The 14,975-nt window shown below is 32.2% G+C and overlaps 1 protein-coding gene across 1 annotated transcript in view; it reads left to right on the forward strand.

The window, feature by feature from the left end:
• Positions 1-12,707, forward strand: part of LOC128175830 (uncharacterized) — a 49,696-nt gene extending 36,989 nt beyond the window's left edge. Inside the window, exons 32-44 of the mRNA XM_052841674.1 lie at positions 562-780; positions 1,051-1,507; positions 1,668-1,852; positions 5,501-5,722; positions 6,599-6,769; positions 6,919-7,079; positions 7,193-7,877; positions 8,328-8,460; positions 8,603-8,850; positions 8,947-9,124; positions 9,571-10,833; positions 10,940-11,040; positions 12,019-12,707. Of these exons, the coding sequence (XP_052697634.1) occupies positions 562-780; positions 1,051-1,507; positions 1,668-1,852; positions 5,501-5,722; positions 6,599-6,769; positions 6,919-7,079; positions 7,193-7,877; positions 8,328-8,460; positions 8,603-8,850; positions 8,947-9,124; positions 9,571-10,833; positions 10,940-11,040; positions 12,019-12,183 (4,188 nt within the window). The 3' untranslated portion in view covers positions 12,184-12,707. The remainder of the gene's footprint in view (positions 1-561; positions 781-1,050; positions 1,508-1,667; positions 1,853-5,500; positions 5,723-6,598; positions 6,770-6,918; positions 7,080-7,192; positions 7,878-8,327; positions 8,461-8,602; positions 8,851-8,946; positions 9,125-9,570; positions 10,834-10,939; positions 11,041-12,018) is intronic.
• Positions 12,708-14,975: the final 2,268 nt, after the last annotated feature.

Consider the following 14,975-nt stretch of genomic DNA (forward strand, 5'->3'; position numbering starts at 1 on the left):
AGGTTGGTTGGGGGTGGGCAACTCCATTTTTGTTGTATAATATGATAAGCAATTTTTTTAAAGCGCAAATTAAAAAAAATTTAAAGATTAATTTTTCTTAAAAGTGGAGGAGGCAACTCCATAATAAGTCGAATAATCGGATTTTCTTTGTGTAAATCAAAAATAAACAATTTTTTTAACATGGGGGGGGGGTGTTATGATAAGTCAATTTTTTGTATGTAAGCTCGAGAAAAATGTCTACTGCAAAAAAGGGGGATGAACTGACGTACGTTACAATCACTTAGAGTGCAATGAACATTTATATTTAAATCTTTATTATTCAACAACATTGTATCTGAGATTGAACTTTTGTTCTACTTATAAATAAATAAAAAAAAACAAATCTCATAAACAGTGAATAATGTAAATTTACTGAAAAAAATGGAATGTTTTATTTTATTTTGCAATCAAATTTATTTACGTTGTTATTTTATTTTTATTGATTTATCATAATTCATTGTTTGATCACATGCTGCGCTCGCCTCAACGGTCGCACCGTAAAAGATATTCATTCTTTTACAGGCAGAAAAATTCTTCGATCGACTACGAAAATTGATATTTGACGTTCAATCGATTGTGTTATCCACAATGGTATTAGGAGAACAAATGGAGTTTCAACAACGATTTCTTAATGTTTTAATGATGAAAACTACCATTAAGGATTTTAATACAGAGAAGTCAAAAAAATTTAATTTACAAAAGATTAATGGAACTTCACCTAATGCTAATATCGACGTTAAGGTATGCATTACCTAACAAATCGTGATTGATGTAGCAACCATGTACTGTAAACAAACTTTTATTGTGATTATACCTATACGGCAAGTGCATGTTTTTCGTTGAGAACATAACGAAAATTTCTTACACGCAAATAAAAGTTGGTTTACAATACTTTATTATTATTACTTTATTAGATGTTAAAAAAAAACGATTTATATTTTCTAAGACAATTAATTGACATAGTATTTATTTTTGCTTAATGTACACAAACTGTGGATATTCATATTTTAGATCTGTGTGTTTGGGAAAAATCCGTTCATATATGGTAACAATGCCAGTAGTCTGACCTCTGACGTATTTGTGTCTGATTTTGGAAACGAAACTATCGTAGATGTGACACTTAAAAACAAAGGAACAAGAATTCCTTACAAATTCAGTCCTTTATACAGCCAGTATGTTGACGAGAAGATAACACACTTTTATTTTGACGTCACAAACGATGATGATGCAATTTTGATTTATTTAAAACCTGAGGGTTTTGACGTGAACAGTATTGAAAACAGAACTATGTATTGGGTGTACGTATCGCCGAAACCTTTTCCAACAACATCTACTTCAGAAAATAGAGTTTATAAGAAGTTGGAAACCGCAATCAGAAACTGGGATTCTGAACTCGGATACAAGATGTTTGCTCCAGCTAATGTGTGCCCAAAAGGAATATGTTACCTAGGCATTAAGCCTATCGAATGTAAAAAAAAATAACCACATTTGTAAATTGATGAAATTGAAATTTTATATGATTTAATGCTAGTAACAGTATGAAAATGTTTACTAGTAATTTTAGACAATTTAGAACTCAATTTGCATTTTTAAAACGAAATAACAAAAAGTCCTACTGACTTTCATAGATTTGACGGACAGTACAGCAGGATCACCGCGAATGAAAAGAGATGTAGCAAGTATAGGTCAACTTAATGGCAGAAACAGCTCATATTTCAATCCAGCAGAGGCTAATTTCACATTGCAGATCGTAACGACCGCATGCAGAACATGGAAGAGGGAATCAAAAACATGGGAGTCGGACAATTGCCAAGTATGTTTTGAGTCGTTCTCGAAAACCCATTGTTTGGTTTTAAAAAAAATATGTGCTGGCCTTCCTTAATTTTAATACTTTCGATATTTTAAGAACTAGATACAATTTCAGACATATAATGCCTTGTTTTAGAGTAAATTTTAAAAATATCACAAAACATTGAAATGTAACGTTTATTTACACAAAAATACTCATAAATTAAGAATATATATATATAGTTACGTGATTTGACTTTCAAAAGGTTAATCGTGGCGTCATAAACAGTGCATTTTCCTGTAATTTTCATGAAGCTGAGCAGAAGACACAAGTTTTTTAGTATTTTTTCAAATAGAAAAATATGTCCGCAGCCGTTCCCTAAGATAAAACTCATAACTTTATCATGTGATATCACATAAAATATATCAATTTCGTTGTGGGCGACGGCTGCTGACACATTTTCTTCTTCAAAAAACTATGAGAAAATGTGCCATTTATTATCATTTTTGAATAAATCTTAGAAATATGGCAAAATGTCTAAGTCATTATTAGTTTTTTGAAACAAGATAAAAGTTTTAAACCTGGTACTTTATATACACACATGTTCAAGATGATATGTGTGTATTTTTAAGAGATTTAAGCAACTGTTGAATTTTAAGGCAAATATTGAAAAAAACTGTACCTTCTTCTTCCATAATACGCCGGGATGTATAACACCAGCATAAATTTTAGTGTAGCATATCGAGAGGTCCAGTTTTCTAAGGTTTGAATATACAAAAATACTTTATATAATTTTTCTTTCTAAAATGATGATTATGAGCTAATTATTTAACGGCAATATATAAATGTACAAACACGCCTTCTCCCTTATCTAGGGGAGGGTGGATTACAATTGTTTGTTGGCCTGAATTTCAACACACAATGTTCCGGGATGGACACTAGTTTACGCCTTATTTAAGCAGGCAGAATTCAATTTGCGGTATGCCCTGCCTTCACATTTAGATGGTCTGTCTTCAGCAGATTTAGCCACTGTCTAAATGCTTTATTCAGGGTTGACAGTTGACTACCTCTTCTAAAGACGTATACCTTTCCTAAAAGAGGGACAACTTCTACAAAACTCGACAATGTAATCGGCATACAAAACTAGGTTGGCTACAACTTTCAATGTGTTATATTTTCCCTCACTACGTTCGTCCAAATATATACCAATAAAGTGCTAAATAAATAAAACCATCTGTCAGCCCAAAATCAGCGCATTTTATATCATCTGCCATTTTACCTTACTTAAATCCCAACTAGCAAGCGAGCATAGAGTGCCACGCCACCGCATGGTCCTACTATTTATATTACCTAATCACGTGACCGAAACCTATTCGAGTACGTATGAAAACTCATATAATTATATAAACACACATAATTTTAATTTATTTCTCCCCCAATTCGTTCGACCGAATATAAAACAATGAAGTGCTAAATGAATAAAACCAACAAGTACTACATAGGTACGCTGTTCACTAGCGTTTAGAGATTCAATCATAACGTTTGGCTGACAGATATACAAACAATACAATTTTATAACCCAGTAAACAACAATGTACATGTATAAACATTGTTTTTTGTAACGTTTAATTGCTTTGAAACAGTATCATTTACATAATTGTCCCTTGAAAAATCCGATATTCATCGACAATGAATTTCGGCTTGCTAAGAATTCCCTTTCCTCCTTCCATAGCCACATGTAAAAGCTTACAATCACACGGACTATTGACACATACATTAAGATCATGATACCACTTGATACTGTAGAAATATGCTGATAACACTGATTCAGACACTAAATCCTGCACTAAAATTTCATTCGAGTTGTCACTCTTTCTTCTGATGAAAAAACGAATGTTCGAGGCTGCTGATGAATTTCCAAATCCTGATTTTCCGTCCAAATATTGCGTACCTACTATGTAATTTTTTTTAAAAAATCAATTTCAATTCAAAACCATATAAAACGATCAACAGAAATGTTTAAATTTCTTTCGTTTTGTTCATGGTGCTTTTTTAAAAACAGATGGTGTCACTATTGTGTAACTTTCGCACATGGTGCCTATATCCAACATTACAAAATACACATGGTGCTTAATTAAAATTTTTCATTTGTTCATGCAGTTTTTCAATCAATTTCAACACCTATAAAATCACTTTTAAAACCAACACGTTACTGTTAAATCTGTCTGTAGCAAAAATGCCTTTAATATCTGAACCAGTCAAAAAAACCTTTTTGATTTTTAAAACTATACTAGACTCTGACCCGTGCGTGCACGGGTTGACATTGCATATGGTATCGGGCATTTACGAAATAGATACATCAACACATCGTGGCCGTATTGTTGACATTTACGTAACAAAGCTTTATGCCTACAATAATGCAATTTATTTCACTACACTCTGCTTAGTTAGAATAATCTAACTGTGTCTCAGGACAGGCCATCGCCACAGTCAAAATGCCTCCCATATACTCGTAATGTAGCAAAAAATTAATGAAGCTGCATTGAAAATAACAGTTAAATTAATCATAACAAACCATTTTGAGGCTGTACATATCTTTCATCTAAAAAATTAATTCATATCAATAAAGAATTCAACACTTTTTTACCAACTTTTTTACTCGCTTCGAATTAACACAACATGTTGACATTCGAAACTCTCATAGTAAATGATTACGTATTAAACCCCATAACGCACATAATTTGAAACGATACAAAACAATCCACCTGCAAAACCATAAGAACAGCTTGACAAGCCATTATTGCACAGCAAAACATAGATCAGCAATCCATGCGCTTTATGTTTTTTTGAATTTTCCTTTTCAACCTCTGTTAGGAAAGAATTTGAACTTCGGAACTTCAATGCGCTCATATATGTACCCTTTTGTGGCACATGACGATTGAGGAGGAAAATGATGATTAAGATGATGATTATAGATAACATACAGAGTTCTAGAGACTCTTACACTGTGTTGCATTGTTCAAAAAGTGTTTCGCTTGACGTATAAACATGCATTGTTTTGCTAAGAATTTGATTCAAAAATTATCGCAAAAGGTATTCTTAAATCCTTGATAAAGAAATACGTGTTGAATTTATTTGCTGCCTAAACCTCTATGACTTTAACAGGGATTTTATCAGGGATTTAAAAAGACATATACACAACTGTCAAAAATATTTTCAAATAAGATATAAAATAGGTTTAAAGAATGATTTTAGTTAAAACTGTTTTCGACGTTTAACTACAGAATTAGCAATTCACAGTTCACTTATTGTCAAAAAATTTAATGTTTACGTTTAATTAACAGAAGATAAATCAGTTTTAAGATTAAATAATGCAACAAAGTTAACATCATCTAAAATGTTTGTGACATATGCATTTGGTTTTTTTGGTTTGAATTTCTGGGAAGAATTTTAGTATTGTTATAAGTCTAGAGAGGTAGAACTTTATCAGCAATACTATAAAAGATATTTTATCTAGGCACCTTGATTTGCTGGTTTTTATATACATTTTAAACCAGCCGGTTAACCTCTGCGTAGTTGGAATAATGAACAAGTTTCAGACAAATGCCGTTTTTGTTTAAATGCACACACAATGATTTTTTTTAACCAGACTAATGTGGATCTGTGTTTTAGGTTCTGCCAGACACTACAGTAGACGAGACAGTTTGTCGTTGCATAGGACATATTTTCTCAACAACATTTCACATCCCTCCAAATTTAATAGATTTATATAACGTCTGGGGAAAGTTTGATGTGAATAATGCCTCCGTTTATGGAACCATCATTGCGTTATTCGTTATTTACATTGTGTTAGCCGTGATCTTGCGCCGAGAAGATAGGAAAGATATCGACAGGGTAAAAACATAATTGCTAAAACAAAAGATGTAAACTTTCATTATTTACTGTAATACTAAAGAAACATATTTATATCGATATTTTCAGGGTACGTATTTTGAAAATCACTTTGAAAAAGATTATCCTTAACATTTTGATTTATCAAAATGAAAAAAATAAAGATGTTGCAGGTTTTTTTATTTTTCCTTTCAATTATATTTAAAACAAACTTCTTCGAAAATTCTCTTTAAAAAGGTATTTTTTGTTCATGCTAGTTTGTTATTCATTAATTTTATGAGAAAAATAAACCTCCACTATCTCTATTTACAGTTATAAAGTTTGATATAATCATGTACCTAGTGGGTTAACTCTTTAGCTCAGTCGGTAGAGCGTTGGTTTTATAGCTGAATGGTCCCAATTTCGAGCCAAGTTGTTCATTCCTCCTGTTCTATTACATTGGCCCCCAACAAAATACCAACGTGGATTAGTTTAGTGTCTCATGCGAGATTTCTTAGGGATAGAAATCTCAAAAGAAAAGGGGAAGAGTTTAATACTGTGTATATAAGGCTCAGTACTGACAGGCTTCTACTTGCCAAGGCCGTAACTAGACCTATATTTTTAGCGAGGTGAGGGGTCTGGGGACCGCCTAGGTCCGGGCCACAGCGGGTCCAGGGCAGCGTCCTGGTGGGGGGACCAAGGGAGCGAAGCCCCCCCCCCCCTATTGATAATTGATAATTCTTTTTAACTGTTTATAATGGATAATGGAGAAGTTTTCTCTTGAATTTTTTTTATATAAACCGTAATAAACACATCAAAAACAGAGAAAATAATTAAATGAGCTGTAGTTCGTCTTGAACAGATTTGTATCTTGTAAAATTTGCTATAATTATTTTGTAGTGGTCAATAGCTTTTCTGTGTGATCATGATCCAGATGACAGTTACTTTTATAAAATGACTGTTTTCACTGGGCTTAGACGAAATGCAGGAACAACTTCTAACATTTATTTTGTGCTGAATGGTTCAGACGATGATTCTAAAACACGCTCTTTGTATGGAGGAGCTCGAGAGGTAGGGCAAAACAAATGTTTAAAAAAGAATCAACAAATCCACAGTTAATTTTATTATATGAAAAAAAAGAGAATATATCTTGTGCAGTGTAGAGTATAAATTGAACTTCATGTTGTCCAATTCTACTAATTTGATGAATTTAACTCCAGGGCTTCCCGTCAGGCAGTGTTGTAGCGTTTGTGTTTGGTACAAAACATAGTCTAGGTGACCTTGAATACATTAGAATATGGCATGACAGTTCAGGAGAAAAATCACTACAAGACTGGTATCTCAATAAAATAGAAATTACTGACCTCCAATCAAACGAACGGTATGATGTTTATTAAACTGGGTTAGAACTATGCACGGTATTGAGATTTAAATGATGGCTTTTGTGCTGAAAGATATTATTATCTAATTGTACATTACATCGCATTTTTTCAGGATAGTTTTCCTGTGTGACAATTGGCTATCCCTTACCAAGGAAGATGGACAGACAGAACGCTTGATTCCTGTATCGACCGTTGAATCATTAACAACATTTAAAACTCGACTTGCCAGTCAAGCACAGATAAATGTCACCGAACATCATCTTTGGTTGTCTCTTTTCTTACGACCCCGGAAAAGTAGATTCTCGAGGGTACATCGATTGTCTTGCTTGATGGCCTTGCTCTTTTTAAGTATGATTTCCAATGCCATGTACTACAGATCCACAGAAGAGTCTGTTAATAATTTCGTACAAATTGGAGTGTTTAAACTTTCTCCTTCGGCATTGTTTATTTCTTTAGTCGGGATCGTCTTAACCACTGTTCCAGTGTCATGCATAACATTTCTATTTCGAAACAGAAAATTAAAGAAAGGTGGAAGTTTTAATAGCCAGTGTGATGAGAAAGTAAGAAATGATCAGGAACTATTTGTTATTCCAGAAACATTAATAAGGGAACATGAAGGTTTACTACCGTATTGGATTGTTTACGTGGCATGGATAATGTTAACGATAATGGTTGCTGTCTCTGCATTTTTCCTCTTGCTCTACAGCATGGAATGGGGGAGTACCAAGTCTGAAGAGTGGCTTGCCTCCTTTATTTTATCGTTTTTAGAGTCAGTTACACTTGTTGATCCAGTAAAGGTAGGATTTAAAGTATCAACTATTTATAAATTTTGATGTATTTTTTTTATTACAAAATGAGGAGTAATAAAGTTTTATTGTCTGTTATCACGTTACATTTGACAAGTCGATATCAAACTTTGTGAAGTATACATGTAATATAGGTTTTAAATAATTGAAAATGTGGATACTCGCACACTTTATATTATTGTCTACATATGGTATCCATCATTTTCTACCCCAACGCTATAAAGTTTGTAAGCCCCTTAAATCATATACAAATCATGTTAATAAAAGTAAATTATTTTAATTTACTCTTCAAAAGTGCCGTTTAATATACAAATATAAGAAGCTCAGAGACAACGTATTTTTTTTAGTTTTTGTTAGTGATCTTTTACGACTACTAGTAATATGTTTCACATGTTGTTCATTTAGACAATTTATAAAACAATTTATTACAAACATTGACAGGTTTTGTTCGTAGCAGTTCTGTATGCAACCGTGTTCAAATCCATTATTTTTGAAAAGACCGCTGAAATAGATGTGGAAGAGATAAAAGAATTTTCGCAGAAATTAAATCAGTCATCAAGAAAACAATTTGAAGGTATATACTTTTCTGATAAATATGTAAACAAAATTCAATCAAAATTTTAATTGCACATATTTATTGTTTTGCTATCTTTATGAATATAAAAAAATATTCACCTCTTATGAACGATTTGGTACATAAAGATATTTCATTACAGCATTTGCGAGCAGTATTCTTCGAAACCCCATTCAACTGACCCAGGAGGAAATAGAAAGAATGAGAGCAAAGAGGCAAGAGGAACACAAGGCAAAGAAGGCACTTACAAGATTAATAATATATGCTATATATCTCTCTACTCTTTTCATTATCAGCTATTTGGAGAGGGATGTCAATTCGTTCAACTATAAATCAAATATCGAGAACTATATGTATTCAGGTGGTAACGGAAAACAGGGATTTTCATCGGTATGTGCGTTTCAAATATAATATTTAATATTGAAATTAATAATAAGACTCTGATGGTGTAATATTTTGATTTGTTTTGAATTATTTTCATTTAAGATCAATAGAACTGAGGATTTTATTAATTGGCTGAACACGACCTTTATTTCTACAATGTATCCGGTAAAAAATTACGCAAACAAAAACCTAAAGGTTCAAGAAAAGCGCATGTTCAGAGACGATGCAAGTGTCAGAGTTGGACCAGCCCAACTTCGACAACTACGAACTGTTCCTGCAGGTGTGATTGCATAACGATTTTAACATTATCAACTCGAATTGAAGTTTGAGGGAAAAATAAGTCACATCCCTACTTATTTGATTCTTTTCAAAGATTTTATTATGTACATAGAAAACTCATGCAAAAGTGCTTCTCTATATAATGATACATATCATGCAACTACTTCTTACATTAACTAAATTTCTTGTAACAAATCCTTTAATTTAAAAGCGTTATCTTCTAAAATTAAAGAGCGCAACATAGTGAAGCCATATGAATTATGGAACTATTTATATATTCTTTCATCATGCTTAACTTTTCTGAAAATACCTCGTGTTTGTATTTAGTTGCAAAAAATGCATTGTACTCTATTACGTTTTTTAAACCCTTGCAATTTGATTATCTTACAAGACAATAACCATGAATCTTACTTTTTTAAAATTTTAAGTAAAAACATTTCTTTGTAGCCTATTGTTCTGTAAAGAAAATAACATGGCCATACCCATGCGTGCATGGATATGAAAAAGAATTTGCAGACGCAGCTGAATATTGTGCTAGTTGGAAACCCTTAGATTTAAACTGTGCAGCCTATACAAACCAGAAGAGCCGCTTTACTGCAGGTGCATGGAAATACACAGACGCAGAGAGCATATGGGGAACTCCGAAAACAGGAGAATATGGAACATATGATGGAGGAGGATACATTTTACGCTTCACAAAAGATAAAGACAAAGGACAACTACTTATCAAGGATATGATTGAACAAAATTGGATCGATCGCCAAACTCGTGCCATTTTTCTAGAATTCACTTTGTATAACGCGAACAGCAACCTTTTTGTTCATGCAATTTTTTTGACGGAGTTTTTGGAAACTGGTGGTTTGACAAAATGGACTGAGATACAGGCATTTCGACCAATTCTTATTTCAGACTCAATTGGAAATCTCAAGGCTTTCTGTTATATAACTTTCATAATTTACATACTTATAGCAACAACAAAAGTCGTTTTCAAAATAAAGATCAATGGCTGTTCTTTCTTAACGCATCCATGGAATTTGGTAACGATCTTTAGTATTTTTCTCGGTTACACGTCTGTTTCTGTGTATATCGTCCGAACAATATTTGCAAAGAAAGCAATGAAGTTGTTTTATGACAAATTATTGACCCAAGAGGACAAGTTTATCAATTTTAACCATATAATCATATGGGACAATATTTTCAATGCCGTGTTTGCAACTCTTGTTTTTCTCTCAACACTTCAACTTCTGAACATCCTGGGATATAATAAAAGATTCACCCAGATTATATCGGTCGTGGTCAATGCAGGAAGCGACATAGGCGGATTTGGGTTCATTTTTCTCATTATCTATGTAATGTTTGTAATACTTGGAACGCTTCTATTTGGAGTTCAACTTCGGGACTATCGAGATTTTTTCAGTACATGTGGAACATTGGCAAACAGTTTCATAGGAAAGAACAACCTTAAGTCGATGGTATCTGCAGTTCCTACTTTTGCCGAATTCTTTTATTTCATGTACATGTTTTGTGTGATCATGACATTAATAACAATATTTGCAGCCATATTAAATCAGAGCATTTCTAACGTCAATGCATCTCTAAATATTGAATACAATAAGCTTGGTATGAAATTTTATATCAGTAAAACGATAAAAGACATCTTGGGAATGGTGTTCAAGACTGGGACGGATCACAAACCAAATGTTACGAAAGGTAATACTGTGGTATAATTATGAAGTGTTTATGATGGTTTCCTTTTCACATTTATCTACTAATACGGGGCGTTTGTTACAAAATTGTTATTACTCTTTTTCTGCAGGGAACCTGTACAGAAATAATGCGTCTGCTGATAGTGAAACCTTTGATGTTTTACATCTCTTGAGTAGATCTTTACACCAAACCATTGATAGGACAGATGAGGTAAGGCATTTTCTGGCCTGATATTCAATTTCAATATTCAATGGCCTAAACATTGAAAATTAATGAGATAATTTGACACTTTGCAAAAATGTTAATTATAGTCAGTTTCTAATCGCCTAGTATTAAACACCTATCTTGGAGTTTTAAAGGGATGATAAGCTAGCCAACTTAGAAACTATTTCCTACGTGTCTCAATAAAAGATCACACTTGCAAATGCCATCAAAACCTGTAAATGGGTTTAATCATTTATTTCCTATGTAGCTTGTAAAACGAGATTTGATTGGCTAAGTATTCGGATGGACAAGGGAAACAGATTTATTTGTTTTACATAGGAAATAACTTCGTTATCCAGGTCAAATCAAGGGTGTTCGGGATTTACCCCGGTTTGCATGGGGAAGACCCTGGTATCTAAGTGTTTTCAAATACAGAAAACAAAGTATTTGATATATATATTTGAACACTTAACAGTATCTTGTTAAGTTAACAATTAAATTCTTCTTTGTTTCATATTGTAATACATTAAAATCTGTTTAAATAATTGAAAGAAGTCCGATTTTCCTCTTTAAAATGATTTTTTGTTTCATATTTTAGTACATTAAAATCTGTTACTAATTGAAAGAAGTCCGATTTTATTCTTTAAAAAATGATTTAACCGCCGCTGTTGTTAAAAGAAGTTTAAAGTTATAAACTTTTTGAAACTTATGTTAAATTAACAATCTTTTTCATTTTTTGCTTGTTAAAATCGGCTCAATAAATAAAATAAAATCCAGTTTGTAAAGGAGGGCTGTAGAACTTGATAGCAATAGCAAACTCTTGCAATACAAGAGACAATATCTCATCTTTTTGAGCAAACGCTATGCTTTACCACAATCGCCTTTTGGTCTGGTCGAAGAAAATAAAACATTGAGTATTTCACCAAGCCTTATTGTGCAGCATTCTAAAATTATTGAAAATGTTAATTTGTGTTATATTTTTAGAAAACTTATGAAAAATACATTGAATCGGGGAAACGAGAGTCCAATGGAGATGTTTTTGAAAGTTCAAAGGACGATTCAGAGAGGATGGCCACAGACACAGAAAGAAATGTGTATAAACACGACAAACGTGTCCATTTTGATGACATAATGTTTAATTTTTTATAAAGGTTTTTTTTTTCAAGTTTGATATATTCATTTAGTTTGAAATATTGATTACTACGTGTAGTATCTTTTTCAAGTGAAAACAACATATGATAACTATAATAATCTAATTTATCTATTTGAATGTGACATAAACCTAATGTGTAGAAAGGAATATTTATTATTGTTCAATTTGTTATTTTCAAAAACTTAACGGTTATAAAATATACCAAACGCATCTTATCAAGGTACATTATTTTGAGCAGATTTTAAAAGAAAACTGCAAACTCTGACTGTGAGTATTTTAATTTATAATTTAAATAATTTTCAGTAATTAGCAAGAAAATAGTCTAAACCTTTACATTATTATGAATGAAACTTCAAGTGTACGGAAATATAGCTCTATTGTATATTGACCCGAAGTTTTGGTAAAACTACAGTTTTTCGTTTGCAGATACATGTATGCTATTTATACATTTCTTGTAAACTATACTATTGTGTAATTTCATAAATAATAAAAAGACAACGATTTCTTAATAAATGCATACTAAAAAAAATGTGTGTACAATTTAATTTTCAAAGTAAGGTATTAATCTTTAAAAGAAAAAAATAATATCCCACAACTTAAAGGGAAGTGGTCACAATTTGAGCTGATAATTTTGAAATTTTAATTTTCCATTTTTAGCTCACCTGAGCTGAAAGCTCAAGTGAGCTTTTCTGATCACTTTTTGCCAGACGCCTGTCTGTCTGTCCGTCCGTCTGTAAACTTTTTACATTTGCGACTTCTTCTCCAGAACCACTGGGCCAATTTCAATTAAACTTGGCACAAAGCATCCTTAGAGGAAGGGGATTCAATTTTGTTAAATGAAAGGCCACGCCCTCTTTCAAAGGGAGATAATTAAGAGTTATTAAAAAATTGATGGTTTCTTTAAAAAATCTACTCTCAAAAACCAGAATGCTATAAAAGCTGTAACTTATGTAGAAGCATCTTCAGGTAGTGTAGATTCAAGTTTGTTTAAATCATGAAACGGTCGGGTTTTTTATAGGAGTATATAGAGAAAAATATTTTAAAATCTTTTTCTCAAGAACAAATGGGCCAGAAAAGCTGTAACTTGTTTGGAAGCATCCTCAGGCAGTGTAAATTTTAATTGTTTAAATCATAATCCCCAGGGGTACAGTGGTGCCACAATTGGAAGGGGAGGGGGTGATTTTAATATAGGAATAAATGTATATAGAGATAAAGCTTTAAAGATTTTCTTCTCTTGAACCAATTGGCCAGAAAAGCTGTAACTTGTATGGAAGCACCCTCAGGGTGTATATTCTAGTTTGTTCAAGTCATGATCTACGGTGGTTGGGTGGGCTTACCATGGGGGGATTTTTACTGAGGAATATATAGAGAGAAATATCTTCTTTTTGAAAATCAATTAAGCAGAAAAGCTGTTACTTGAATGGAAACATCTCCTAGTAGTGTAATATATATACAAAAAAGCCTTTAAAATCAAATTAAAGAGAATGAGACTATAATGGGAGGGGCTAGTTGATTTTTTACATGTGAAATTATTATTATATTGACATTTGTTGATTCTCAGATGTTTGGACTATGGACCTGAATAATTCTTGGGCCACAAAAGGGGTTCAAAATTCCATGTAGGTTTATATTTAAATGAACAGTTTTTAAAGAAAGGAAATGGTCAATATTATAGCTATGAAATCATCTAGTTACTAAGGGTGCCCAACATAAAAACATCTTTTTTTTAAATTTTTAAAAATATTTTAAAACATGACCAATTCTATCATTCTTTGTCCCAATATTTTGGATATGACTTCATAAAGCAAATTTTATTATGTCTAGTGTTGCTCAGGTGAGTGATATGGCCCATGGACCTCTTATTGGTGTTAAGGATACTTCGTTGATGTTGTTTTTAATATACAACTAAAACATGTGTCATTCGTCAAATTAAAGGCAACTGCATACGAAGCTCACAACTCTTTATCAAGAAAACATACTAAACAGGCATTTTTTTTGCTGGAATACTGAACACTTACCAGCAAATACAAGCTTTCAAATCTTTTTAATGTGATAAACACTAGATGCTGTGGATTAAAAAAAAACTAGTAAGAAGGAAAATATGTTTGGAACAGAATTTCACTATCATATTTATTAAACGTAATCAAAAACATGGCACGAGCCTTGTTTACATAACAAAAAATAGTTAACGCTGTTTTATATAAATGAACAACTTAAATTTAATGTTTGACTGTCTATCACCATCATACAACATATTAAACATTAGAAATAGAAAAACGATCTTCAGTTTAAATTGTGACCATGCCCTCAGTTTACAGCAATTTTACATGTAACGTATATCATATTTAATCGCAACTTCTCTGGTCAAATAGAGGGCAGAGCTCAGAAAAAAACCCACCTACTTAAAAAACATATTTATGTGAAAATATTGCAAGATATTAAAATAGGGTGCTGTCATAGACGACTGCGTAATTCAAGTGGTTCTATTTTGCTTGTCGGAAAAGAGTTGCAATTGCTTTCTACAAAGAAGGATAATTATTATGTGTGACTATTCTGCTTTTTGAACTCATATAAAATTAAAATTAACCAATATGAGCAATCATTCCGTCCGTTTTAGTGATAATTATTTTCTATTAATTATAATAAACTTCTTTATTGATGATATGATAACTATGTCAAATATGCGTTTTAATTTGTTTAGTTTATTTTTTAAGCTCTTTTTAAAAGCAGATTTTTTTTTCAAAAATCAAAAAGGCAAGGAAGTACTTAATAAAAAAAAGATGGGGAA

This window comes from Crassostrea angulata, chromosome 3 (assembly GCF_025612915.1).
Source record: "Crassostrea angulata isolate pt1a10 chromosome 3, ASM2561291v2, whole genome shotgun sequence".
Classification (NCBI taxonomy): domain Eukaryota; kingdom Metazoa; phylum Mollusca; class Bivalvia; order Ostreida; family Ostreidae; genus Magallana; species Magallana angulata.